This window comes from Drosophila ficusphila, unplaced genomic scaffold, assembly GCF_018152265.1.
Source record: "Drosophila ficusphila isolate 14025-0441.05 unplaced genomic scaffold, ASM1815226v1 contig_414, whole genome shotgun sequence".
Classification (NCBI taxonomy): domain Eukaryota; kingdom Metazoa; phylum Arthropoda; class Insecta; order Diptera; family Drosophilidae; genus Drosophila; species Drosophila ficusphila.
The window spans coordinates 6262277-6289163 of record NW_025064328.1 but is presented as its reverse complement, the minus strand read 5'-3'; the positions used below and the strand labels follow the sequence as shown (position 1 = coordinate 6289163).

General features: G+C 42.9%; 1 protein-coding gene across 10 annotated transcripts; it reads right to left on the bottom strand.

Moving 5' to 3' along the window:
• On the bottom strand, positions 1–26564 carry LOC108086711 (transcription factor collier). Of its 10 annotated transcripts, none has more exons than XM_017183724.2 (12): positions 26156–26564; positions 21662–21879; positions 21539–21594; positions 15294–15367; positions 13582–13650; positions 3863–3944; positions 3611–3791; positions 3136–3417; positions 2918–3065; positions 2563–2855; positions 1537–1997; positions 1–1361 (listed from the first exon to the last, which is right to left on the bottom strand). In XM_017183724.2, the coding sequence occupies exons 1-11, from the start codon at positions 26338–26340 to the stop codon at positions 1849–1851; spliced, it is 1737 nt and encodes a 578-aa protein (XP_017039213.1). In that variant the 5' UTR covers positions 26341–26564; the 3' UTR covers positions 1–1361; positions 1537–1848. The 10 variants fall into 10 exon arrangements, with proteins under 10 accessions (XP_017039213.1, XP_017039208.1, XP_017039205.1 ...); XM_017183719.2 differs by having other exon boundaries at positions 2563–2852; positions 26156–26412; XM_017183716.2 differs by lacking the exon at positions 26156–26564 and adding an exon at positions 24688–24935.
• Positions 26565–26887: the final 323 nt, after the last annotated feature.

Below are 26887 nucleotides of genomic sequence, written 5' to 3'. Positions count from 1 at the left end.
TGTATGCCGTTTATTTTAAATAAATTTTATTTAAATAACTTGTTAAGATTTACAAAACAGAGAGCGTTGCTAGATTATTATAAATTATTGTATTGTAATTTACAAATCGATTTTGCGGCTAAGTTCTGCTGTTTATGCGGTTCTTAAGGATATGCTCCACTATTTTATTGGCTGAGCTCCCCACTGGGGAAACTAACCATTTCTGTTCGTTAATTTGTAGATCTAGGAGTGCAAGCATACATTATCATACAATACGAATACAAATTACAGTAAAACTCCTACAAATCGATCAATAAACAATAAACTTATGCCTATATATATAGTATATGCACCCCCAGATTTATTTTGCATGCGTATGCTTAGCTTAGATTCTAGTCAACAAATCGGTAGTTTATCAAACACTCTGACTTGAATAGCGAAATGTATATCTTATGATGATTTGGTGTTGGTAGAGAGTGGCTCGCTCAAAATGAATTTCGAATTGTGGATATGATGGGCATTATACAATTATGTTCGAGTATGTGATGTGTCTGGGTTCGCGTGATGTGGATATTTAGGACTAAGTGCACGATATGTTTGCCAAAAGTTTGGTATAAATTTGTTGTGATATTACGCTTAGATATGGTGCAAATGTCACCGCAAATGTGGCTTGTATATCTATGTAGGTATATAACATTTTGATTTCGGTTGTCTCCATTGGTAGAGTCTATTCCCATTCTTTTGTTTTGTTTTTTTTTTTTTCAATATTAATACAAGAAAGTGTCGTATACAAGCATTGAGTTATGTCCAAAAGTTCGTTCAAATTTTATCTGTTTTGGTATATCTGGATTCGTATTTTTTGTTACTGATCATGGGTATATAAATTGGTATAATTTCCTCTATTCACAGTTCCGATTATTTGTTAATATTATTTATTTGGGGATAAATATTTACAAAATGTTTTTATTCAAGCTATTTTAGAATTCTATCTGCCAGATCTTGTGGGATCTTGAGCCCCTCGCATGATATGCGTTCCCTTTTCATATGTTTTATTCTTTACTTTGATATGGTATTCTATGCGTATTTGTATAAATCTATTACCGAGTCGTATTCAAAAATAAGTTAAAAACGGGATTCAATCAAAACATGTACAACTAGATCAATAGGTTTTTGAATTTTGGAACCATTTTCTTTTTGTTTATTGCACTTTCGAGCTTCTTGTGTTTGGCGTGGTGTCTGCTACTCCGGGAGTGAGGATTTGGGGCCTGCCAATAGCCTCATTTAGTAGTAATATTATTTGGTTGACGTCACTAGTTGGGTGCTATAGCCCTGTGTGTTGCAGGTGGGCAGGGCGAAGGGATTGAAACTTAGACTGCTGACCCCTGGAAACATATAGAAAGTGAAATTATTCGAATTAGTGGGTGTATATTTTTTAATTTAATTTACAAGGATAGGAAAGTTCCAGCTCTTAAGTTACCACAAATTTACCAAAATAATAAGCTTGATCTGGTTACATTTAGGGACTTTAATCATAGTGATAATGGAAATTATAAATACCGTTAATCGTGTGTTTTCTGTGGTGTTTGTTGATGGTGGAAGTGTGTTTAGAATGCTCAGATTTGCTTTTGCAGCCCCGTCGACACTGCCACCCACTCGCCATTTGTGGGCGTCCTTGTCGATTGATAGATGGTGTCTGGTCGTGTGTGACCTTTTTTGAGTGGGTGGTTAGGTGGTGGGTGGTGGCATTTAATTTCAACAAAATGTCGCTACGCTGCCCCCGAAAGTCCAGCTCATCCTGGTTCGTCCTCGTCCTCCGATCAGCTCCTCCGTCCGACTGGCTGGCTCTCGGACTCCGGGAGGCGACTCCGCTTAAACGGCCGCCGCCGTGGCTGCTGACACGGCCGGATTGTGCCACGGCTGGTGGGGATGTGGGTAGTGGTGGTGCGGGTGCGGGTGGGCCGTCGCCGCGTGGTGGTGCTGCACGAACGCCTGATGCCACGTCGACGACACGGCGGACACTGTTGGAATTAATGGCGAAAATGCACTTTGCTGAGCATACTTTGTTCACTTTGTTCGGGGATTTTTCTTTTTGAGGCGGTGGAATGGGGAAAATTCGGGTATTGGGAACGAGAGTCTTACAGTTTATGTGGGGGCGGTATTTATGTGAGAGTAATACAAACTGAAGCTAAAATTAACTCAAGATAACAGAAATAAAGGACTTCTAAGACAGAAATTTTGAGTGGATAAATATGTTTTGGTAATCAGAATATGTTGGTATCATGAGATCAACAGAAAGTTTCCTAGAGAAGCAAGTTCAGTCAATACTGAATACCGAGTTTTTATTTCATCTTCCTATACTTTTAATGATTGTTAAGTTTTTTAATTTTTCTGTAATATCCCATTTAGAAGTATGTACGTATATTATAAGTTTCCTTTAACTAGAGTTGGATCAAATTAGTTATAATTTTTAAATTTTAAAGAGGAAACCTTTTGGAAACAAATTTATTGAAACTAACAAATCAAGGTGACTGACTTCATGGTTCTTTCTTCACCTACAAGACATCTTGGGATTGGGGAACTTACTTGACGTTGAGTTGAAGACGCTGCCGGGTGACGAGGAGAGTGTTCCCATGTTGGGAGCAGGTGCATAGCCATTCGCCGTGGCTGCCACCGCTGCACTGGCCGCCGTGGCACCGTAGGATCCGCCCGAGCTGTGCGGCGTGGAGGCACTGCTGCAGTAGCCACCGCGCGGACTCACGCTGCTCGACTGGGCCCGCTGGTAGTCGTCCTCGGTCCACTGACCGGATCCATCCTGCACACTGACCGCCAGTTGGCCGGCATAGGAGTTAAAGCCCGTCGATCCGCCCGGTGATCTGCTGCAGCACGGGTTGGGTATTAGTCACCTGGTAATAGCACTTTATCATGGCAATTCCCTTACCTGGGCATGGAGTATAGTGCTTCAACCAAATCGGCAGCCCTTTTGAGGATGATCTCCTTTTGCAGCTTCTCCGGATCGCCGGGATGGCGGGGAATGAGCTTCTGCAGGCGCTGGAAACCGTAGTCGATTGTGGGTTCGTTGAGAGCTGCTTGAAGCGTCAATCAGAAGGTTAGACATGGAGTGGTTCAAGGAATTGGGGACGAACTGCCAACACTTACAGACATAGACGAAGCGGCCGGGCGATCCCTTGCAGAACTGTTTGCTCTTGTAGGACAGCGTCACCTCCACCACGCCGGGAATGTGTCTCGGTGGCGTTTGCACCCGGATCGCGTGCGAGGTGATCAGCTCGCTCCACACCAGCATTGTGCCGAAGACCACTTGCAGTCCGTCGAAGAAGTTGTCGCCCACAATGATCACGGTGGCGCCACCTGTTGTCCAGCCTTCGCTGGGCGAGATCGCCTTGATGCAGGGCGTGGCCACCGGCAGTGGAGGATATAGTCCTGCAAATACATTCCAAGGATTCAAGGATTAGTTCAGATTATGCAACGCTTTCCAGCACTTCAGATTTTGCCAATTGCTACGAAAAAAACGAAAAAATTTGGGAACTCTTGAGGGGTTTCGTTGGGGATTTATTGGATTTCTACGTAAAACGAAAAATTCGGAAGTCGGAATAATTGGAATTTTGCTACGGACCATCGTAGGTACTGTCGGGCGCTAGGGGGTGACCGGAAATGGACAGGGATGTGTTGCCTGTACCTTCCGTGGTGTCCAGTCGCTTGGCCCTCCGTCCGTGCTTCGAGTTGTTGTGCACGAACATGTTGTCGGAGATGGCCAAGAGTGGTCCGTCCACGGCCACCTGCGTGGATATTACCACCTATTATTTGTAGATGAAGAGATTCTCTTTTAATATCAATCGGAGGAGCAGTATTAGTGGTGCTAACTCACCTGAAATCGGCGCATGTCCCGCGGGTTGCCGGCATTCTTCAGACAGTTTTGATTGCACTTCAAGAAGAACTTAAGGAAGAATCTGTAAGGAAAAGAATAATTGGTTATAGTATACACATAATTATAATAAACAGAGAGAAAGCAGTTAAAGGTTGTAAAATCATATAAATATATAAAAAATTTAACTTAAACCTCTTTCAATCACACCCATAAAATGCTTGTATAAAATATATTAACAGATATTTCTTCAACTACCCTTTAAGAATAAAATGGTGTTGGCATCGCTTTTCCCATTGTGCAGGCAATTATCAATCAGTTGTGGATTTATGTCAGCTATAATTAAGAGTCTTTACGATGTTCTCGTACTCGAAGGCGACTTTACGAGCCGCTAATGATGGGTTGCGCCTTTTTGCTGCCACTTGTGCCCGTTTGCTCTCTTTTTGGGAGTTCCGAGTGCGGAGTCCGGAGTTTCTGGGCATATGTTTGGCCCGGGGCAGTAGTGAGTGCCCTTGCGATAAGTGGGGTGACAGCCGGCGAATGTCCTGCGGCCAGGATGCGAGCCAGTTAGCCCAATCAAATGGAAACTGACACCCGTGCGCGGTGCATTTAAATGCTGAAATACTTTTATGCCTCCGCCGGCGACATGATACTGCCCTATCAGAATCCACAGCCCCTTTTTTCGTATTTGCACAAATAATATTTTCCTTTCCGATCAGCGGGGGGCTGGAAAAGCGAGTGGCGGCAATTTTCATCATATTTTTTATGTTGTTTCTCACTCGACAAATTGGACAAATTAGCAGGGAGCTGGAGGGTTGATCTCCTGCCAGCGGGCGGCATCTGCATATGTCCTCGTTCGACGGGAGTGTCGCAAATTTGTTTATACTTCCGCCACTTTTTCGGCTTCACTCGCGCACTTTAAAGGGTTGGCGCGATTAGCTCTTGGATAAATATATTTTGCGGAACAGAACCCATAAATCATTGTTTGGGCGATAACAGACTGACATGCGAGATATGCTAAAAAGCAAAAATTTCAATTAGAACTGATAAAACCCAATGCCAAAGAACAAGTCCAACTTTAAATGAATCACAAAAGCATAAAGAAATACGATTTTTATTGAGCTTAAGTGCTTATCGAAAATGATTGAGAACTTCTTGTTCGAACTCGCAATGGAAAACCAGATGTGAGTGGATGAATGTTATCCATTACGTGAAAAAAAAGAACATCGGAGCGGGCTCATCATCATCATTAACACAAGCATTCGACGACTGCCCTCCCTCGAGAATCGAGAGCCGTGTATCTGTCAGATACACTATCGAATTACAGCGCGGCAGCGAACGTGGAAACTCACAGATGCAACTGCAGTTTGAAATTTGAATAAGTATCGAGTGGTTGAGCAGAGAGGATCCTTTAGGAGCATCAGTTCCACTTGCCCGCGATGACTTCATCCCCGGGACACCGGAGCCATCATCACTTGGCTGCGAGCCTGCATTTTTATGGGCAGCTAATTGACTTTCTCGGAAGCATCCTGCCCCTCGACTTGCTTGAATTACAATGTTTTCAAAATATCCTGACAGGACACATAAATTCACAGGCTCTCCCCCATTTGCATTTGCCTTGGGTTTTTGTCTTCAAGATGCTATTGCCATTGCCATTGCAGTTAAGAAATCTCGCTGAGATTACGAATCCTGACCAATTCAAGGATTTCTCCGCTAGAAAAGCAACCACCCACTTTGGTGCAATTAAAAATTCCAGTCGCGTCCTGTCAATAAATCAAAGTGTCTCCCATCTTGGCTTTCCTCTGCCCATTTTTCCAGGTTTTCAGGCAACAAAGTTTGCTCTTTTTTGGCCTCTCCTTTGTCCTTTTGTTTTGCCAGCAACGCGAAATTTTCATTTAATGAAAAGCTACGCATCATCAAATGTTCGCACATGACATCGGCACTCCTCCGGGGAAGAGGACTTTCGATGGGCTCCGAATCCATTGGCAGCTCGATCACGTAGCGCCAACGAAGTGCATAATTGGTCATTCATATTTGGGCGAGGGAGCGGAGGTCGCGACTTGGCGGTGTCCTTCGATTGGGCGGAGATTTCCTTTTTTTACGCCAAGCGGAAAATGCTTAAATTTTGGGGAAGAAAATGGCTGTCAATGTCGTCGAAAAGAAGAAACGAAATTTGTCCAGATGGTCTGAATAAAAAATGGGAGTTTCAAGAAAACCTGACAAGTAAGTTCTGTAAATCGGATTTGAAACATCTTTAGTCAGATAAAATGTTATTAATTTATTTCTGTACAAGTCTTTTGTAAGTTCTACAATACATTTTATTAATTTTCTATCTTTCTATCCTGTTCAAAACTCAACAATAATTCTTAACCCTTAAGTTACTCCTTATCGAGCGCATCTCGAGCACAGAAAATTGAAATAAATTCCCAGTATCTTTATTGAAAAGCGAAAGTTTTTCCTGTTTATGGTTTTTCCGAGGAGCCGGGCGATTAACTGTAAATTTGCGAAGCAGCAACAGTGCGAACAACAAATTGTGGCATTATCTTTGCATCGCCAAACAGCACACAAATTTAATGATGAATTTCAAAGGGACATAAATCGCTTTCCCAGACTCCTTTTTGCCACCCAAAAGGCCACCCAACCACCCAGCTTTTCCGCTGATATTATCTGGCGATGGCGTGAACAGGTTCCGAGGAGCCGAGAGCGTTTTTGGCGCACGCCAAACAGCCACGTTCTTCCCACCCACAAAAAAAGGAGCTCAGGTGAGGCGGCGGGTTGGGTGGCGGCAACTTGTCTCTAATTTTTCACTAACGATAATATTCAAAATTTTCAACTTTATTGTCGCATAAACCGAATGACTATGGGGCAATGACAACGAAAGCCAAGGAAGCCGAGTGGCAGGAGGCTCGGAAAATAATGCGAAAACTTACTTTCGCGCCATTTCTATGCCTTTTGGCATTTTCTCCACCGAAAATACAAAATACAAATACAAATACAACACAAGGACGAGGACAAAGACAAAGAGAGCGGAAGGCAGGAAAACATGGCCGTCGACAAGGATGAAGTCACCATTTTGGGCTTCTATTGTTGCTCGGGCTTTATTTATTTATGCTCTTTCTCGGCTTAACGCTCCACGCTTGGCAGCCCAAAGGTCCAAACAGCCCAAGGATTCCGACTGCCGACTGCGATTCCTTAGCCACCAACAACAACCCCTGCCACATTTCAAAGTTCGTGGGTGTTTTTTTTTTCTTCCTTATGCCAAATCTTCCTTTTGGGCTTCTTTTGTATTGTAATAGACTTTCGCGCGGGGGGTGGAAGCCACGTACTGCGTGCCGTCTGCAGGACATGTTTATCCTTTTTGGCCGGAAGAGAACTTGTTGAAAACACTTTCACTTTCTCTCGCGCGGCGAAAAGCGGAGAGCGAAAGTGAGTGGAAGATACTTTGAGTGCATCTTACGGATTCGAGTGAGCTTTTTACGAGTTCCCGAGTTCATTTTATTTGGCGTTTGTTGTGTTGTGTGTTTTTGTGTACATATAGCCAGATATATATATATGTGTGTGTGTGTGTATGTATTTTGGGGTTGCTCTGGGACCGAAAGTCATGCCGCTGGGACCGGGGAAATACCTTCCGAATGTTCCTGTTGTTTTTGGGGGGACGCTGCTTGTTGTTCTTGGGATTTCTTCAGCTCTAAACTGATTATTTTCGTACACACACGTACATCGAGGTTAGATATCAGACGACGATAAAAGTAGCTGGCATCAGACGCAGATAGAACGGCAACAAAAAGATACAAATGTATCTGAGACGACGACGTTAGTGCGTGTGTATGTGTGTGTGTTTGTGACCTTATCCCTTGCTCTCCACTGAACCATCAAATTATCGACCTCATCGAAATGCCCGAATTATGCCAACTATTTCCGCATGTGTGTGCCGGAGTGTGTTGACTGTCAGTTAACGCTTTTAATACCATTAATTATGCAACAGGGGTAAATGGCCGAGGAAATGGCTAACAGAATCGCACAGGCGAACGCCAACTAATAGATGAGTTCATCCCAAGATGATGAGCCGAGACAAAGACAACGAGGCTATAGTTCGGATCTGTGCATTTTAAATCCATATGCCGGTGTCATGAGTCCCATTTCAATTATGCACATGAGACGGGCTTCTGCCTAATTCATTGGGTTAACCTCAGGGAATGGAATGTGCCATTTAAAGGGTTAATTGAGTTATTAGTAGGCGGATGAGTAATTTAAAAACACATTGAAATTGTTTATTTCCCATGATATCTAGTTATTTGTTTTGCACGAAAGATCTTTCGATATTCTATCTTTTTAAACTTTGCTATCTACCTTTCGAATTTTTCTATTTATGATTTAATAAACTGCTTTTCCCAGGAGCAAACCTAAATTCAGCCTGCCAAAAATGCGAGTGCCAATTTAAAGTGGGGGAAAAGTGCAAAGCGCTGGAAATTTGCATTAATAATTCAATTTCAATAGACAGTCTACTACAAATATGCAAATGTGCCGAACGCCGAGTTCTTTGAAATGCAAAAATTTGCCACATCTCCGAATCCATTGATTTACGAGGTGCAAATCAAATGCAGTTCGCACACCTCAAATTCGAATTCAAACTCAAACTCAAACTCAATTGTTTCCACTTCAAAGATAATCGGCAGCCAATGAAAATTATAGATGAAATGGATGAGTCTCGCCTTTCCATGGTGGCTTTATTTTGTGTTTTTAGGGGAGAAGTGGCTGCGATAAAAAGGCAGAAATACGCGTTGCTTCTCATATCTTTATCGATAATTAACTGTTATGGTTTCCCACTCCACGGATGTCTGCCCGGAATGTCTGCCCAATATTTCATGGGCGGACTGTCGATTGCTGACCGCAAATGCCGTCAAAATCGTCTCTTTTTTCACATTTTCTGTTTGCCTCGCTTTGAATATTTGAGCAGGCCAACTGGCAGCCAGGACTTCTTGTTTCTCCCCGAATAACCACCTCCTCTACTCATGGCACAGAACACGACATCCAGACCCGTCCAGGTGGCTGGAATGCATTTAGAAAATTAAAAACTGTAGCCAGCAACTAGCAGCAGTTTTGTCATCATTTTTAGCGCGAGTGCGATTATCAAGGCATGCAATGAATGGCCCAAAACATTTGCTCACCTCACGCAGCACAGTCAAGGATACAAAAATAGATATCTTAGTGATATTTACTCCAGAACAATATTTTAACAAAGATTAAATGAATAAATAGAACAATGTTACGAAGGTTGTTGATTTATGGCGCCCACGAAGGGACTGAGATAATGCTGTTATTACAGTTTTTAATTATCTTTAAAAGATATTTCTTGAAATATAGAGCCACCCTTTTTCACCGTGTCTGTACAACTCTTCGCCCCGTGTTTTTGCATATTGGACACCACAAAATGTCAATTCTATTTGTTGCGGGCTGAAAAAGGGGGCGGGCTATTGGGAGGGTAGTTGGCACTTAGTTTATTTGGCGCTGCGGTGGACAAAACGCTGGCAAATATAGAAAATTGAAATAAAGCGAAGAAAACGCCAATGACGTAGATAAATGCAAGAGTGGCAAATTTTCGATTGTTCGCCTGAGAGCTTTTCCACCCACACTCAGTTTTTCTCCTTCTTTGCTGTGTTTTGTTCTCGTTTTTTTCGTTTTTTTTTTTTTGTTTTTGTTACAGCGCTTTGCGTTGTTTGAGTGGTGGTGTATACACTTTTTTGATTGCCCCACAATTTAGCCAAATTAAAAAGTCGAACGCGCTTCGCTTGTCACGCGATAACGATTTTAATGACCGCCGCCGATAACGATGCCAATTGCATGGCTGTCAGAATAATTCACGTCATTACGCATACGCCAGATGTGAATCAAAATGTGATATCCAACAAATGGAGCACGAGATGGAATAAGCGATGAAATAAACAAAATAAAAACCACTCAAGATCGGTGGAAATGTGTGACAAAAACGTGGAACATGTCGCAGAACCAACAACACGAATACCTCGCCAAACAACCAGGATAACAACAAGAACAACAACAACAGCAACAGCAACAGCAACAACAACAAGAACAACGACCACCGCCGAAGTGAGCTTTAAATTCACTTAATTATGGAACACACACGAAGTGGATGCCAACAAACTGGGAAAAGGCCAGAGACAAAATGCGTGGCAATCGATCCGCGGAGACAATGCGAGTGTCCACTGTCCGGTGTCCACTGTCCGGAGTCCTCGCAAATCATAAATAAAAAAGCGGGCCCACAGAAAGAGAGAGCGCGATTGCAACCGCAACTGAAGCTGCGACTAAGCCCTCATCACCTGCCCCAGGTAATTGCAAATCCCGCCGATCTATTCCACAGTGGTGCAGGTATAATAATTTTTAGATCCATTAAGAATCATAGTATTAAAGAAGGTTATTAAATTAATCAGAAAGTAAAGTAAAACTCTATGATTTGAATACTGCCACTAGTAAATGCTTATCAATTTCTACCAAAAAGTAATCACTGGGCTTATATGCTTTCGATTTAAAGTTCTTAATCTGGGAGGTTTCATTATATAAAATTTTATATTTTATAGTGTTTATTTACACTCTTTTGAAATTATTTATTTATTTTTTGTATTTTTTTTTATCCATTTCTAACACCCCTCGACCCACTGTGCGGCAGCTCATTGTGTGCACAATTTCGGCATCTCCAAAGCCTCCTCTTGTGGCCAACTGCAGATCGGTTGCATGAATAACAGAAATTCATCAATAAAACATGTGCAGATCGCCGGCGAATGTGGCTGTGGTGACCAGTGGCTGGTGACCAGTGGCTGGTGACCAGTGGCCAATGGATGGTGACTGAGTATTGTTGCAGCTCTCACGGCACACGTCCGAACGTCAGTTTGTGCCCCAAAGAGAGAGAGAGAGAGAGATGGAGGGAGAGAGAGAGAGGGATACTTGGTTGCTAGCTGGTTGCAGTGGGTCCAAACTGGTGTTGTTGTGCTGTTGCTGTTGTCATATCGTATCAGTTTTTGGCTTTCGTCTCGGCCACTTGGAAATGCAAGTCGGTGTCCCCTGGATCCCTGGATCTCCCCTCCCAATTTGGAATTTTCAATCAGTTCCAATTGTTGCGCGCCGCTGACAAAGTTTCCTTTTTGATGGAGGAGGGGAGTTTTGGAGGAAGGGGCATACATATGAGCTTGTTCGCCTGGCCTGAGTGGCAAAATGCGTTGGACCCCCGGGCAAGTTAGCGCTTTAGCTGGACACTCCCCCCTCGCTCCTTTGGGCCAGGCGAAATTTAGTTGCGAACAGATAGATTATCCCGGGCTCTTTGTCTTCCCGCCGGCGGCATGATCTACTGGCATATCAATGAGCTGGATGGGTTGGATGGGCTGGATGGGTTGGTGGTTGGATGCCACCGACTGATCCATGCCGCCTTTTAGCCTGATTGGAGATGGTAGCTATTGGCTGGTCGGGAGTGTTTTCAGCTGGTGATTGATATGCGCCCGAGTCGCAGCATTGGAATGCCATGCCGACAAAAGTTACAGCCCGACTGACAAATGCGACATGTGGACAGGGAGCTGGCGGGGATCGCAGCTGGGAGCGTGTCACGATGGCTCAATAGAAATCATAAAGCCTTTCAAAATGTAAAAGATATTCAGATATACCTATATAACCATTTTGAAATAATAAAATGATTGACTACCTTCTTGATATTTAGGAGGGAATTATGTGAAAAACACTTTCAACTATAATTAAATTTAGGAAACTGATTTTCAATACTGAATTATTTTAAATCCAAAGTTTCCTTCTATTACTTATTTAAGGTTCAATTGAAAATATTGTTTATACGATTTAAAGGGGAATATTTTCGTGAACTACCTACTCATAAATTCAATATCTTAGAACCTTCTCCTGTTCACGCTGTCATCTCTAGAGAGGATTAGCCAACTGAATGTGTGAGCTGCAGAGTGGAGAAGCCGGCTAACAAGGCAAATAAATAGAGGAGAAATGAATTAATAATCGTAAATATCGGGCGCAAAGTGTCGCACCCGGGCACGTGGGGCAGAAAAAGAGGTGCCACTTCGGGAGCTCGGGAGCGGGGATCCGAGATGCACTATCACCAGCTGGAGATCGGCGAAGTGTAACTGTTATTCCAACGGATGGCATTCTGGAGCAACAACACGCAGAGCAATTTTAACAAGATCATAAATGTGCAGCGGGCGATCTGTGATCTTTGCCGAGATCGAGATCGAGATCGTGTTTTTGTTTTTGTTTCAGCATCTACGATTCGAATCGAATCTTTTTGCTGCGGAGCTGTGTGGCAAGAACTGGCTTCGTTTTTTTGCTGCCACTTCGACCACTTCAGCCTCGATTTGCCCCGGCCATTTCCTAATTTGCAAGCCGAGGTGGGGGAGCCAGAAGAGGCAATCAATTAAATTTAATTATGACACCAATTATGGCCTGATTGTCAGTCGGGCTGCCTGCCAACCGCTCGCCAGACACTTTGGCTGCCCACTTTAATAATAGAATCATTAAGCGGAGAGGAGATCTCGGTTCGCGGAACCCACCTTTGTGGCCAGTCCTACAAATGGCAATTGCAGCTGGAATCGAATCCAATCGAATGCAACGAATGGAGTTGGAGTTGGAGTCCACATAGGCAAATACGTGGGGATACCCTTCGCAGGAGGTCTGCGATCTGGTTTACGGGGAATCACACAGAGCGCTGATTATCATCTGCATAAGGTGCGCCTCAATTTAATGGGGCCTGGGGACTACAAAATTGTTTAACAACTCAATGAGTTTGGCGGCGATGGCGGTTGGAGATGCCCAAGAAAGGTTTGGTTAAAATAAGTGAGCCAATGGGGGAAAATGCTCGTTTACACGCATTCTGATTAGAAAACTAAATAACTTAAATACTTCAAATTGTTTAAAATGTATTATAAAACAAATACAACAATCAACCTTGTATAAATTCAATCTTTAAGAAGGGTACAAAACTTTGTATATTTTTAAACCCCCTGAAAGTGCTTCACCGATTTCCTTAACCGCACGTTTCCCTCACAATTTGTTTTGCATTTTTGGTTGCTTTCTAATTTCCTGCACTGAAATAATATTTCCGAAGCCAATTAGGAAGGACACACTCCGTGTACAAGGAGGAGGAGGGGGCGTGGCAGCCGCAAGGATGTGCACACAATTAACATAATTCGACTGACACGCGACAGTCAACGGGGCGGATGGGGGATTCGTTGGCGGGAAAAGGAGCAAAGGGAGCGAAAGGAGCAACGAGGGCGTGTCGGATTGCCGCGAACTCGTCTCAATTTACAATTTATGAAAATAGAATTTGCCACTGCCATTTTGATGAATTTTTGTTTGTCTCTCGGCGGACTTTCTGCCTCCCAGTTGCAGCTTCTGTTTCATTTGAGCTCCTTCCATCGCATAAAGGATCCCCTGCCCCAAGTTGGAGCTCTTTGCATGTCTGCCGCATCGTGTTTTATATTGCAGTTGATAATAATGCCAATAAATCAACGATACGCATACACAAGCCGCAGAACAGGCTGACAAAATAAAAAGCCAGCGACGATGATGAAAAGCAGCTTAAAATGTCATCTTTTGTGTGGCGGAGCAACAGGACGAGGTCCTTTACAGGGACATGGATACGCATGTATGTATGTATGTAGTGGTGGCAGTGGAGAGGAGAATGAACTATGACTACTTACCGATCAATAATGACGGGGTCCGATGGCGTCTCGTTGCGGTTACCACAGCTCTTCTTATCACAACAGCGGCTGAAAAAAGAGAGAGCAATTAGTTTGTTTGACTAATAAAATACATGATTGTAGTTTGAGTAAGCTTAAAAACTAAAAAAAATATGGTAAATTAAGAGATTTTTTCCGGTGAGGATTATTGCAAGGTTCGGGATCGTATACTTGATATGGTTAGCAGAAAGGGAACTATTCCTAAGCTAACCCACACATAAAAAAAAACCTTTAAAATAATTATGTATATTTAAATTGATAAGTGATATCACATATTGTATACATGTTAATGAAATCTTGAACAAATACCATATTTAACTAACTAACTATAATATAACTCTTCTATTACTTTGAATAACTAAAGGTTAAATGCCTAATTCCCTTGACTGTATTAAATCTAACCTTTGGGTTACTTTAAACTCTTATCTCCGCCGTTGAAAGTATGTTAAAAGTGTGTCTATTTTTTGGGGGTCAGACATTTGTCATTGCTCTGCACTTATCCCTTATCTGCATCTATATACGCACTCATATATCTATATCGAGTTCAATGGCTGCGTAATTTCTCCACTGCACAGCCTTTGGGCTAGATGAAAGCCAACAAAAAAAACCAAAGAAGAATAAAAGGGGGCAGGGTTGTGGGTGCTGGGTGGATGAGGGTCATCTGGGGGTGGTATTTTTGGGCTTGGACCCGGCTTTTGGCTTTTGGGTCTTCGCTGGGCATATATAACATAAACATGGATGACTGAAATGGGCGCAAAGCCAAAACGATAAAGAAGACGTCGTCGTTCTGCCCCTCTCCCTCTCTCTCCATCTCTCTCTCACTCTTTCTCCCCCTCTCTTTCTAATGGGGGAGTCTGCAACCCCCGTGTTGGTGTGCGAGTGTGTGTGGGTGTGTGTCTGTGTGTGTGCGTTGTCCCCTTGTTTTTGATAATGCTACGCAAACATAAAAACTGGGTGCCAATCCGAAATAATAAAAGATGGCCGGCCAGCAACAACAACAGCAAGGATTCAAACCAGGGGTGGAGGCTAGAAGGGGATGGCAAAGGGGGGTGACAGGGGGTTTTTCGCCGGCTAAAGCTGTGTAATTTTTTTCGGTTGTTTGGCTTTCTTTTAGCTTCTTTTTTTCGTATGCCGTTTTTATTTTCTACGCAACCTTCAACTGTCAGAAAGCTGCTAGAAGGGTGAACAGCAGCCCATGGGGCAATGGTTGGTAGTGGGTGGCATTGGGCGGTGGTGGGTGCTTTTCGAGGGTACTTGTGGGTGGCGATGAGGCGGCGCGGTAGTCAACCATTTATACGTTTCAGCTCGCGTGCGTTTGAGCGTGAAAATAAAACGAAGGACACTCTCCGCTCTGCCGGACGGAGCTTAAAAATCAACAAAATTAAAGCAGTCCACGGAGCTTGGGGAAAAGTGTAAGAAAGCCGTAAGAAAACCGTAAGAAATTCGAGGGAAAATCACGGAAAAAACAGACAAAACAAATGAGAACTCAGGTCTCTATAATTTGAGTGGCTGTGTTGCCAACGAAAAAAAGGCAAGTTTAATAAGCTCCAGGGAGTTGGTTTCCGAATGCCCGCGAGACTTGAGATTTCTTTTCGCAAATCAGTAACAAAAAGGTGTGGATTGCATTGGCAAAAGGATAATGAAATGGGGATATAGTAGTGATAAGCACTTACCTGCACATCACCTCGTGCGTTAAAAGCACGCGACACATCTCGGGATTCTTGTCCTGACCCTCATAGATGATGGCCTGGAATTGGAAATAGTTATGGGATTATTAAAATATTTAAATTTTTAATTTAATTAGAATAAAAGAGTTATAATTTATAATATGTTTCAATGAAATATTTCAATAAATATCCATCAATCTAATGTAACTAAATAATATTATTTTCTATTTAAGAATTCATTTTTGCCATTGACTGTACATTTATATAATCTCACAGGTAAAGTTCCTATTTTTTTGCCAAAACCTATAATCTTATTGATTAACCTACCTGCCATTACCACCTGAGTAAACCGCTCGTGACCCCGTTATTAACCCTCGGCTATCGACACCCGAAATGAACCCCACCCCCTGCCCATTTGACCCCCTATCAACTATCGTTTTGGCCTAAGACAAACACACATAAATGCTAATTACAGAGCACCGAAAACTCTGGCCGGCAAATCGACATATGGGACACAATGCAAATATTGACAATGTCCACAATTTTTACCTCTGCATGAATATTATTCGAGCGGTTCGGACTTCCAAGGGGCGTTTTGTGCGGAGTCTAGTATTTGTGTTTGCCCAGTGAAAACGCCACTCGAGCTGTGTGTTTGTTTGCCTTTTCCTCCTCCTGTGCGGTGGAAGTGAAGTGAGGCGTGTTTTCGAGGGGGTGGTGGTGCTGTTCGAGCCGAAGAATCGTGCCATGTGGAAGAAACAGAAACCGCAAGTGCAGCGCTAGGCAATCTGCTGCAATTTCCGGCAAGCCTCTCGAACTCCCAACAAAATAGATAAACAACAAAGGGACGAAATGGCAGACAAAAAGGCGCATAGTTCTCTAATTTAAAAATGATTAAAGCGGGTGTCCTGTCACCCCTCCCTCTCCCCTTTATCCTTTTCTCCCTGCAACCAACCGTAATCCAACACTCATCCGGCGAATTAGTTGGCAAAAACACGGCATATGCGAGGGGTGAAGCACCAAGGACCAAGGCCGCAGGACGCAGGACCCGTTTTCGCCGGAGGGTGAGAGGATCATTCATCAACTGACGGGAGATACACGCAAAAGTAATAACAATAACCGAGTGAGGAAGCCAACAAACCTGAGCCGTGAGTTCATCCACCAAAAAGTAAAAACAAAAAAGAAGAGGACAGATAAGCAATTGGAATCCCGCCACTTGCCGTCAAGGACGAGTGCTTCCTCGTGACGTCAGCGGCATATGTGCATTTGTATCCTCGCTCCTGCCGGCGAAACTGTATCCTCGAATGATGAGTCGGAAGCCCAGAAACCCAGAATCCCAGAAGCTGTGCCCAACCAGATAGATAATCAGAAATTAATTTTAATGCAACCAGCGGCAGTCCTCCAGAATCCTACCCCCTGAATATATACATATATCTGCGGAACCCCGCTGCTTTTGGCATTAGCTGGGCACATGTAAAATATGATCATCCCTTATTATCCCGTTTGTCAGGTTAATAATTCCCCCGACTCCCGGCGAAACCTGTAAAGGATCAGACAGCTCTCGATGGCCCGGCTCAATGTCCAATATGTGTGTGGGATAGCCGAAGCATTACGGCCCGAACTTTTTCCGGACGGAGTGCAGCTAATTATAGGAAGGACATGGACGAAATGTCCTTTTTATCCCGGTCTGGGGTAATGGATTTTCAATGTTTTTCCGGAGTAGGACATAAAGTTTGCTTGGATTTGTTATGCGTTGTAATTGTCACCTGTTTATTTTGCAATTTGATGGGGGGAAAACCTAGTTTGGTATAAAAGTGGTCAAGGGAAAGGTATAAAAACCAAAATACATTCGTTATAGTTTTATTCCAAGATCCTAGTAATCAACTGCGTTAAAGGTTCTAACTAAATATAGTCCAACGTAACAAAAACTAAGTTCTCCAAGCCGAAAAAAACAAACTTGCCCAAAGAGGACAAACACAGGAATCATCATCCATCATCCTTGCGGTGGGATGCAGAAACAAACAATTAGTTTGTATCTCGTGTTTTTGTGGCCGAAAGTCAGCAGTTGGGAGTTTGGAAATCCGAGGCTAAATGGCTCATCTAATAAAAAACGGCAAACTAAACGGAAGCCACTAAAACTGGAGTAAAAGCGTTTAAACTACGATTTATCAACAGGACAAAGAACAGGAGTCACGAGCGGAGGACAACAAAACAGCAAGAAAAAATGTGCAAAAAAGCGAGTGATGAAGTGATGACAGGACAGGCAGGAAAAGGACTCCAAAAGGGGCGGGGCAAAGGGGGGGTGCAAACAGGATGAACCCTGGCGGCCTTTAAATTTTAAACGATTTTCCATCAAACTCCGGCGAAGAGGCGATTTTTTTGCAGCATTTTTGCAAATTGTTATTATAGCTTTTCGAATAAAATGAATCGACGTTCGCTGCATTATTCACGCACTTGAATGCTGCACGTTGCATGTTGCATACTGCATATTTAACGTGCCAAATAAAAATCTCGCCAAACAAGATAAATTATCGCGGACAAAAGAGCGACTGCAAAAAAATGTTTGTGAAAGGGCAACAATAAAACAAAAATAACCGAATAAAAAACGTATAGAGGGTTGCTCTTAATTTATTAAAGCTTCATTTATCAGGGCAACGCATAAATTGCCCACGAAGAAGAAAGGACATCGAAATAAAGGTTACCGTTGCAAGGACTCGTGCATCCTCTGTTCATTTTTCGTGTGTTTGCGCATTTTCCGAGGGAAAAGGAGAGGTGAACCCTTTTTGGCGGTCCCTTCTTTGGTATTTGCATATTTTTAGGGGCACAGGATAACAATGTAATGCCAACTTCTTGAAATATTACGTAAGTAAACGTATTGAATAATGCATTTTCTAAAGTGTGTCCCTATGTCAATTGTTTTTTTTTCTAGTTGTTGAAATGTTATGAAATATTTTATAATTACAAATAGTGATATATTAATTGATAGAGCTATTTTTACAAGAAAACAATTCACATTTTTATTAATTTACATATTTGCAATCTTTTTCATCCTGAAACACTACCTATATTTATTAAAATTTAAGATGGTTTTCACCCATATATAATATGTACCATATATACACTGCATCTTGCACACCTTTATAAAACCGAAGGTGTCCCAAGGGACAGGCAAGAATTTCCGGGAGGTTTCCGCATGCATTACACATTTCGCATAATGAGGGCGATATCATTTTTTCCGCCTGCTTTCTCTCTCTTTTCGCCCCACTCTACCCATCTCTTTCGACCGCAGAAATGCACTTGCCGTGAAAGCATTTTTAATCGCATTGCGTGCGAAAGGGATGGCTAGCGTGGGGCTCCACAAAAGGGGGAGGGTGCAAGCGGGACGGACAGACAGCGCACATGCAAATGTGGAGATTTCGCGCAATCTGTTGAATTTATTGAGCGGCCAGAGGCGCCAACGAAAACAACAACAATAACAATTTGCCATTAAGCGCGCGCGTACAATTTGTTAATAATCGAAAATGATTCTCTCTCTCGGCTTTTTAAGTGTTGACATACAAATTAATTTTATCGCTTAATTAACACGCGCAGACAAGAGTGTGTGTGTGTGTGTGCCAATAAAGTGTTTAATAACGCTTCTTTCATTTTTTGTTAAGCTTTAGCGGTTGGGTAACGGGTAACCGGTTGGCGGATCCTTGTCATTAGTTCGTCTGGATTTTCGGTCCCTTTTCCACCACTATATATCTCAGTTATCTCAGTGCATTAATCGCCCGTTATTTCCCCTTCACCTCTAATACCGAACGTATCTCCATCTCTTTTTGGTTTAGAATTTCGATGCGCTTTTGTGCGTGTATTTGTGCGTTTTAATCGCGATAAGCGCAATTTTGGCAAAACACAAAAACCGGTGGGGGGAAAAAGGATTTTTCCCTATTGTTTTATGCCGGACCCGTAGAAGCCGATGATGAAAATGAAATATGATCGCCGAAATGAGGCGATTTTCCGTGGTTCCATCGTTAGCTCAAATTGCAGTTGCGACGCCTCCCGTTCGAACTGTTTTCGCCGTTATCTGATCGAATGTAATTATGATTATGACCATGATTTGCTGCATTCGCTGTTAGCTGCCAAAGGGGTTCGATAAGGGTTGTCCGCCGTTTTCGTGCCGGCCACGTGGATGCCAGTTGACAATCGTCCTGCCATCGTCCTTTCACGTCCATTTACGATTGCTTTCGCTCGAGTTGTTTGGCTTAGACAATTCAAACTTAATCGCATTCGGCCTGCCACAGTTTCCAGTCTCAAGTTACAACACCAGCCACCCACCCCCTTCCACCCACTTAGATAACACTCGCTTATCCCCGCCTTACCTGTTACGCAATCCGATAACAAAGGCGACACGCGACAAGCGAAATGTAAAATTCAAAAACAGCCAGCCAAAAACAAAAAGGGAAAACAGAGAGAGGAAGCCAAAACCCACCTAATCCGATCAAATGATTGTTCTTTCCCAGCTTGCGACACTTTCCAACCGGCAAAAAATACGTATCGCTGTGAGATTTTCTCAGGTTAGGGGTAGGTCCATCAAAAGTACATCGCAAGTCAAGCGGAAAGGGGCATTTGAGGGGTTTCAGAGGAGTGATGTTGCAAGGGGGAACTAACTATCCAGGATAAACCAATTTTTTTAATAAATTTAGTGTTTTTTTTAACAATTTGCATTTCTTCTAATAGCAATGTTATCAAGTAGAAAAAATGTATAGAAAATTAATCTTAAAAAGTGCTTTATGCTTAAGGCAATCAATGGTTCATTTGGGAACGTATTTTAAAGACTGTATGCTGTATTATCAAACCTATTTTTTAATCTCTAAACAATTCACATATTATTAACCCCATTACGCATACGAAAAATACAGAACAAATATAAATAGTTCCATAATCAAAAAGCCATCTGGGAAACTCCCCACTCATTCCGCCCGGAAATCGTAATTTTCCCTCAAAGACCCATTAAATATTAACTAATTACTCCTTCAAGTATTAAAAACTCTCTATGGCGTATTTAATTTTTTGATAAGCTTTAATTGCTGTGAACTTCCCATAAATAAACGTCTTTCGCCATTTCTTATCAATGGATCCCGAAATAATACAACACAAGAAAAAATTCTGGGAGCCAAGTTCGTTATCTCTATGTTCGGTGTGTTATTTTTGGCAAATTCAATTGGTGGCTGGTCAAATGTTTTAGCGATTAAATTGCATTCGCACAAATGGATTTCTCACCATAAAGAAAGGGGCGATTCGCGCTGCTGTCGATAATTTGTGGACAAATTTATTGCGCGCTCGTTTCTGATGCGAACGGGCTAAATGGGCAAGAAACGCCCACAAAACGTGGAGAAATCGCCGGGAAGCGAAGAGGGGGTTAATGGGGAAGACAAAAGGGGGAGGGGGAGGCCGGACTAACGTCTATAAAAATTTGTCACTCGAGAAATTAATTGCCCTTGAAAGGGAAAAAGGAAAGGCGGCCGGCAAAAGCGAACATATGGTGCACCGAAAGGACGAAGGACCAAGGACTTGCACGCACCCACAACAAAGCGCATTAACAATGTTCGATCCCCGTGCGATTCTCTCGATTTTCTCGATTTTCCCCCGATTCTCTCGTTAGCCCCGGTCACACCCCTTTTTAGCAGGCGGAAAAGTCCTGCGAACGAATTGCCAGCTTGACGGCTCAATTTATTGGCCAAAGGACACACCAGGACACACTTAATTAGCCGTGACAATCAATTTCGAATGCAACTTATGCTCGAATCAGCAAAACAAACATCGTCTCCTCGAAAAATGCACGAGGGCAGCCAAGTGGAAGGAATTAGTTTTTCATAGCCTGGTTAACTTCGACTTTGGCCCTCTCATTTGCAGGGGAAACGGATGGAAATCCGGAAGTTGTTCATTTACTTAAGTGGCAATCGCCAGATGAATTGCAAATTTTTAAGTGGTTCTGATGGATACTTTAAGTTGTTACTTCCTTATAAAGATTACTTGAATTGTTTGTTGGGAAAATCATTCAACTCATTCAATCAATTGATTAAAAAGATACTAGCTGTTATATATTAAAAATAGTTATAAAAGTTATTAAAGCTATTAAACTATAAGATTATTATGTTTTCATACATGACTTGAGTTCAGTTTTCAATAGGCTTTAACTACAATTAGGTTTAGGAGTTTAATATAATGTATTCTTAAACTCCTTTTAATTCTGTAACTATTTTTGAACTCACCTGCTTGGTCACCGAATCGATGAGGCGAACAAAGATGTCCTGCTCCTGGCGAGCTCCTAAAAGCGCAAAGTAAATCCGATAATAAAAACAGGTAACCACCATGAATGGTCATTCCCCACTCACCATTTGCATAGAGCAGCTGCAGCCTGTACTGGATGCCATTGTTGGTCTTGGTGGCATCCGACTCCGAGTCCTTCTCGATGAACCCGATGAAGGCCGTGCGCTCGATCTCGATGGGCTGGCCAGCGCGGTCATATAAGGCGATCACGAAGTGGAAGAAGTTCGACTTGCGCAAATTGCTCGGCGGCTGCTTCTCAAAGTGGGCGCGGCCAATGCCCAGGCTGCAATGGAAAAGTAGAGTAAACGGGGGGGAAATTAGTGGAATATATTACGTGGGAAAGGCGATTGCAGGGGGAGCACGGTAATTATGCCATTAGCAACGTAAACATAGAGCGGGCCTAAAGAGCCTCTAATTGGCAGCGAGAGTCTGGCTTGGTGTTTTGGTTCTCTGGCCGGAATTAGGGACAACTCAATTACGTCGGATAGAAAGTGACATTCTGGCGGCAGATCTGATGGTTCTGATGGAACAGGACGAATGGAGTGACAACTATCATTAAAAGCGCATAAGCAACTCCAACGTGACACAATAATCCTGATGTATGACAGTCCTGTCCGCCCCTTTCTACACTCGAAATATTTCCTATGCGTTTGTCCAATGTGGGCCAAGCAGACACTGGCCAATTATCGCAGGACACGTGGACAAGGATAGTGAGTCGCAGACGAAAGGAAAAAGGCTTGTCCTTGCACCACCCCCTCCCCCTTCCTCTTCTTCGTGTCCTGCAGTTCATATGCTAAATGTCAGGAGTCCCCTGTCCTTTTGACTCTCCTCCTGTCAGCGAACAATTACCGGACAATGTCCAGCGAGAAGGACGAAGGTAAGGTCCTGTTCCTTCATCCCCCCCATTCATTCATTCATTCTTCAGCTGTATGCATAACGAACAATTTAATTTAGAAAATGCTGATTTTATCAGATTTTTTGTATTTGCGTTATTTCCTGCACTATTTATGTGTGCTGCGAGTCCTGTTTGCACAGGCAATGTCAAGGAGCCGCAATGTCCTGGCCGCATGTCCTGGCCAACTGACTCGGGGGTCCTGCAATTATATACACATTTGCCAAAGGATAATGTCGGGCTTGGCGTTGTGCCCTCGGCCAGCCATCAGCTAATGATAGAGCGACCCACTCCAATCGAAAGTGCAATCGAATTGCGTCCTAGTTATTAAATAAGTACTTGGATGCCCAAAGGATTTGATATACAATTTTATCGGTAGGTGTTTGGATTCGTTCTTGTACTTTTCAATAGCTTTGATTGCCTTTCAAGAGCTGATGAATGATACCTGTTGGGAATTAGTTGTTGTTTTTCTTTAAAAAAAAAAGTGGAAGAAATGGTTATCTCTTATGGATATTAAATAGCTTGAACAAAGTTTAGTTTTTAAAGCTCAATTTGAAGGATTATTTTCTCTAAAAGTACCTTATTCTTAAATGCCTCATTTAAATGACGAGAATGTACATAAGAACTGAGTACTTTGAATAATACAAATAATAATGTTCTTTGAAGGAAGCTCTTTAAGCGACTTGAAGTGAATTTAAGCAAACACACTTTGCAGTGCTAAAGCTGATTCACCCACAAGCTGATATCAAATTAAGAGGACCTCCAGTTTTTTTTTGGGGGGAAAAGAGCGGGGCTCCAATGCGATTTCCACCTTTGAGGACGGAATGTGGAGTGATGGAGAGATGTGGTGCTGGCGCTGGTGGGGCTACTGGTGGAGATGGTGGTGGTGGCAGTACGACATATAAATGCCAGACATGTTACATTCTGGTGAAAGGTTATTGTTATGGCCGTGGAGTGGAGGCGAGTCGAGTGTTCGAAAAGTGAGCAGCAAAATAATGCCGAGTACATCCTGGCAAATAAAAAACTTGCACCAACTTCCCTCCCATTCTGCAATTCCCCTTCCCTTTCCTTTCTTTGTTTTTTTTTTTTCTGTTGTTTGTTGACTTTTCAACTCGACTGGCTGAAAATTGTGGAAAATCGTTCTGCGGCAGTTTGCCAGCTCACTTTGTTTGCACTTGCCGCCAATTTGCGAGAGAGGAGTTTTTCTGCCAGCGAACAAAAAACGAAGATAGGTAACATTTTTGTGGCCGTTTTGCTGTTGATTTTATTATGCCAACATTTAATTGTCGCAAATCGATGCCCAGGTGGCCATCAAAAAAGGCTAAAACGGCAAAAGGTGGGTCTATTCGTGGTCACGTTTTTAGTCAATTGCAGGCACGTGAAAAGCTGCTCTCCACACATGCGAGTCCTTTAAAAAGGCGACTTTATTAGTGGCGGAAAGTATCCTTGCTCCTGCTACTGCTCCTGCTGCTGCTTCTACTCATTGTTTAAGGACACTTTACGGGCATTGGTTGCAACCTTGCTGTGGCTTCTACCATTTCTTCTCCCAGGACAATCTTTGTTGAAATAAATTTTCGAATATTCCTCTGATTTACGAGCAGCGACAAGAAGTACAACACAATTGTGTGTGGTTTATGCACTTTGTTTATAGTGCAACATTGTTTCTGCTGTTCCAGTTAGATGGGCAGATAAGTGTTTAAATAAATGGGTTGCCACAAACATATTGAACAGTTATCGGAAGCGGAGAGATTTATTTGTCGCAAAAGTTGCCTACAAAATAATAATAAATCCGAAAACACAAACTGTAATCACAAAGTTAAACACGTTTGAATTAATCTGGTTTAAAAGGGATTTTAAGGAGCTATTTCTTAAAGGCATAATACAAAAAACAGTTTTTATATTTTTGAAGGATTTTAGCTTTACTTTAAAGTGATGAAATATAAGAACACTAATAATTTTATCATAATAAAATCCACTCAAAAGATAAAGATTAGAATGCACATTTAAACAAACTTTATTAATTGTTTGTGGTTGTATCATTAGCCTTCTAGAATTTAGCTCCTTAGTAACTGGAACTACACATGATAATATAAACTAATTGTTTTTTAGATAGGGTTTAAAACTGAAGCCAAGAACACAATTCACTTTTTCAACTAATCTGCTTGATTTCAATAATTGAAACCATCTCAATTTCTTTACCTCGTATCACAGCGCATTGTCTTATTGTTTAATGTCTGATTGTGATTATGATCCTGGCTGAGATTGTCCTGCCTCTGAAGGTGGATGTGGTGGCTATCTAGGCCGTTCTGTGGATGTGAGTCTGAGTGTGGGTGGGAATGCTGATTTGCCGCCGCTGAATGAACAAATCCCGCTGTCATTTCGCTCTCGCTTTCTGTTTGGGCAACTCGCGCACTTCTTCTCGGCGCGAACATCTCACGCCAGAAACATCTCAAACGCAACTAAACAAACAGCGGGCCAAGACAAAATAAAAGCTTTCCTCGAGCAACCCTCTGTTTTCGGGGTCCTTGAGTCCTTGAGTGCGGAGCGGAGTGACTCCTTGAAAGTCGATTCATTCAGATGAGGCGAAAGTGAAAGTCAAAGCGAAATGGCATCCCTTTGAGCTTAAGTTCATGGCTTTATCCCCCCTGAGATACTTGACATCCCAAAAAGTGCGTGAAGCCGAAATTTTGAGTGGAAATTTCGAGTGAGTCTGGGATCTGAATGGACGGGACTTTGTTTTGGGGTTCATCTTGGCCAACGGGGTGGGTGGCGGCCATAAAAATCCGCCCGTTTCCCCGGCTGACTGACTGACTTACTACGTTTCGCAATCGCTCCCCCAGGGCCTTCAAACATACATATATATATATATGTACATATATATTTTGTATTGGACACGATGCCGGCTTTGGCCAAAAGTAAACAAACGCACTTTTTTCTTTCACGGTCTTCCCTTTTTGGAGACTTCTTTGTTGTTTGGGCTTTGAAGCGTGTGTGTTGCGGAAACATTGTTGCTGCCACTTTGTTTGGAGATTGCCGGTGGAGATTGGGGCAGAGATTAGCTGAGATTAAGGGGGATTTTCATTGAGCTCTGCTTGTACGTGTCAACAATATGTGAATGTTATGAAGCTTCATAATGAGCGCCAACTAATAAACGGCATATTTTAAAGGATTAAGTTAAGATGAATAACTAATTTTTGGATAACTAATTTTGACTAAAATTATTAAATTACAATTAAAATGAAGAGTCTTGAAAACCACTAGTATGTTAGTATGGCTTAGAAAATATAAGTCACCAATTTAAAGTGGAACATAAATGGAAGTCACTAAAGAAACTAGTACTTCAAAAACTCATTATAATATTATCAGATTAATCTGAAACACATTATTTCCACTGATATTAATATGCAGTAATATTTTAATTTAAGAAAGCTTTACTTAGCCAATAGAAAGGTCTATTCAGAAATATTCAACTTTCAGATTTAAAATCCAAATTGCCAGAAATCAATAACCAAACACTTTAACACTTCAAAGATCACTCTTGGGGATTTCTTTAGTACACTTTTTCAATATTTGTCCGCTGGTTATGTGGTTTCCCACTTGAGCACTTGGTAGATCACTTCTTAGGTTCACTTTTTTGGTCATTGGGTGGCCCAATCCTGTCACTTACTTGCTCTGATCGACGACTGGCTGCATGGCCCACCGGCTGCCCAGCGGCTCCTCCTTAAGCGAGGTCATCGGACCCCGCGGCTGGTTCATGTCGACGGCGGCGGTGGGCGGGAGGCCGAACATTAGGCCGCCGGCCGATCGCGGACCGGAAACGGCGCTGGGGTACAGCTTGCGGCCCCACTCCATCCCGAGCTCCAAAGTGGGCCAGGGGGAGGCCGAGCTGAAGCCCGGCACCGGCTCCTCGGAACGCAGCTTGAAGCCGTCGGTGGCGAACGGATGCGGATGCGAGTGCGGATGCGGATGATGCGAGTGCGGATGCGAGTGCGAGTGCGAGTGCTGGTGGAGATCAGCGTACGCGGCGACGTCTCCTCCTAATCCTGCGCTGGAAATTGTGGCTGCCGTTTTGATGGCGTTTTGTGTTTAGCTCAACGCGATCGGAATTCGGTGTGGTATTTTCTGTTTAGATTTTATCAGGTCTCCGGAGATCTGGCAATCAATCGCGAAAAACGAACGTGTTCAAGTGTGTGTGTGTGTGTGTGTTGATTTGAATTGGTAGGTGTTTAGGTGTGGGTGTGAACTGGCCAATGCACCGCAGAGAATTTGGGATTTTCGGAAAATTGGTCTCGCAACAAGTTTGAGCGGCGCTACCGTCCCGAGTGGCTGTTAAACCCCAACTGAATCCTTGGCAGCGATGCTGCCGTAGCAGTCGAAAAGAAGCAGTGGCGCAGCTGCG